General features: G+C 41.3%; 1 protein-coding gene across 1 annotated transcript; it reads right to left on the bottom strand.

Moving 5' to 3' along the window:
* Positions 1-1198: 1198 nt before the first annotated feature.
* LOC148923216 (uncharacterized) lies at positions 1199-1753 on the bottom strand. The gene has a single exon (XM_089061431.1). The coding sequence runs from the start codon at positions 1751-1753 to the stop codon at positions 1199-1201; it is 555 nt and encodes a 184-aa protein (XP_088917557.1).
* Positions 1754-2320: the final 567 nt, after the last annotated feature.

Raw genomic sequence — 2320 nt, 5'->3', positions numbered from 1 at the left:
GAAATCATTTTGTACTACCTTTTTTATTTTAGAAATTAATTTATCTTTCTATATACTTTTTTTCTTTGGAGTTTGTTATTTTTTGGATGCAGTACAAGACAAGACTTGGAGGCTAAGAAAAAAAATATTTTGAATTTCATTTATTTCCTAGTTAGTAAAATTAGGAAAAATATTAATTTTCCTTCTACAAATTAGGTTTTCCTTTTGCTTATTTTCCTTATAGTTATTTTTGCTTATAATCTTTTTAGTTATTTTCTTTCCATAAGTTTTGAATTTCCCTTTGCCTATATAAAAGGCCCCATTATTGATTTTAAAAGAAAGACTTTGAATATATAATTTTGCATTGAGTTTTTATACTCCAAAGTTCTCAATAAGTTTGAGTTCTTTATTACCAGTTCAGTCATTCTCATACGTTTCTGCGTTTCATTTGCGTCAGAAGGCTATATTTCTCTTTTGGAGTATGTAAATAGATTATATAACTTTTCTATATATCCTTCCTCTTTGGAAATGATGCTCTTAGCTAAGAGCACGATTGCGGGCCCGGCCCCCCTTTTATCCATTTTTTATTCTCTGCTCTTAGCTAAGGCACAATATCCCCAATCGTGCTCTACGTTAAGGCATGCTTCATGGGTCCTACTATTCTATTATTCAAATTAAATACTTCAATTACTAAAACACTTCCATAATTATAAAATACATTAGTAAACCCAAAATATGATTACAAATTCCCAAAAAATAAAAAAAGAGCATAACTAAAATTCCTAAAACGTGAGAATTGCATAATTTAAATTCAAAAAATTAATAAATAGTACATTTTTCGGGTTTGGAAGAAGACCACAACCTAGTGGCGGGCGGGCCGGTGGGAGGGGTAATAATACCCAATTGCACTTGAAGGGCTTCAATCATCTTGGTATTTACGGCTCTTTGCTCGGGAGTCATCCGGGATGGGTAGCCGCGATAGCTCTCTCCAAATACTTAGATAACGTGTTCGGGTTAGGAGGGAATGCAGGAGGTGGAGGCACGAGAGCTGGAGCCGCCGGTTTGGATTGGCTATTTGCGCGACGGGGTTAGCCGTCGCCACCTTTGACACAAGCGGACGACATGGCGAACTGCTCGGACCAGCCTCAGATCTATCCAAGTGAGCTCCGGCAAGCTGGCTTGCCACCTCGCCCTCGCCAGCGTCGGATAGCGAGCTCAACTAGTTGCCGGAGGAGCCCGAGGAGGATTGGGTGCCTCCCGACCACTTAGGCATATGATGCACCTTCTTCCAAGTGTTGAGATGCTTGAATGCTTTGTTGGTCATCGTGTGGAAGACCGTCATGGCGCTCGTGATGATGTCGTATTCGCTGGAGCCGTTCCCGGCCATCCGCTGTTCCTCGGAGAAACACCCATGGAACTTTTGTATGTCCTCGCTTGCTCTTCTAATCGCATTGCACAACATACTCGTGTTGCACTCCACAGTTCCCACAGGACGGTTGGTGTTGTAGATGTCGCAGCTGCGATCCCAGAACTGCCTCCCACTTTGGTTCGTGTCGACGGCTACATCTTCAGACACCGAAACATAGACATCGAACATCTTCTCAACCTCGTCCGGAGAGAACGGAGTGCAAACATTGGGATTATTTCCTCTGCTACTGCCACCGCTATCGCGACTGACATCGAGGGGGTTGCTCCGAAAATTAGGACAACAGTTGCGTCGAGCCAGAGCCGGATTCGGGCGTCTAGCCATATGGCCATAGGCAGCATTTTGCATGTCAATTGGGTAAGCTCCGTTGCCACTTGAAATATCCGAGCCTTGGGTAGGAGGAGAGGGACCTTAAATCCCGTATCCGGCGAGGTGGATGACGGAGTCCCGAACTAATTGTGGTTCCAATCGCCGAACATGTTTGCAAGAGAGAGTGTTTGAGATTTGAGAGAGAAAATGAGATTGAGAGAGAGTTTGTTTGGTTTGATTTTTTTTGGGTGAAATGGGAGTATTTGTTGATGAAAAATATGCATTTCGGAGTAAGAAAAATGAAAAATAAATTAAGAGTGGGGGAAAACGGATATATTTATTGGGAAGTAGGAAAATAATTTTTTTATATTAAAATTCAATTTTTTGCATTTTTCCAATTTAAAAATAAAAACATTTATCACAACGGCTATATTGAAGCCCCGTCGCGGGGGATGCGATTGGGCCTCACCGCCCAACGTGAAGGGGTCCATATATGACAACTTAAATGAATACGAGTCGACTAAGTTCATCTTTAACCATACATCAAAACTACTTTTTGGTGTAGAAAATTTCATTATCCATACACCAAACCTAAACCTAAACCCT

Source organism: Salvia hispanica, chromosome 6 (genome assembly GCF_029641045.1).
Source record: "Salvia hispanica isolate PSC_SH4W2 chromosome 6, Shi_PSC_v1, whole genome shotgun sequence".
NCBI classification, from domain to species: domain Eukaryota; kingdom Viridiplantae; phylum Streptophyta; class Magnoliopsida; order Lamiales; family Lamiaceae; genus Salvia; species Salvia hispanica.
The sequence above is the reverse complement of the archived record's forward strand: the minus strand, read 5'-3'. Positions and strand labels throughout refer to the sequence as shown.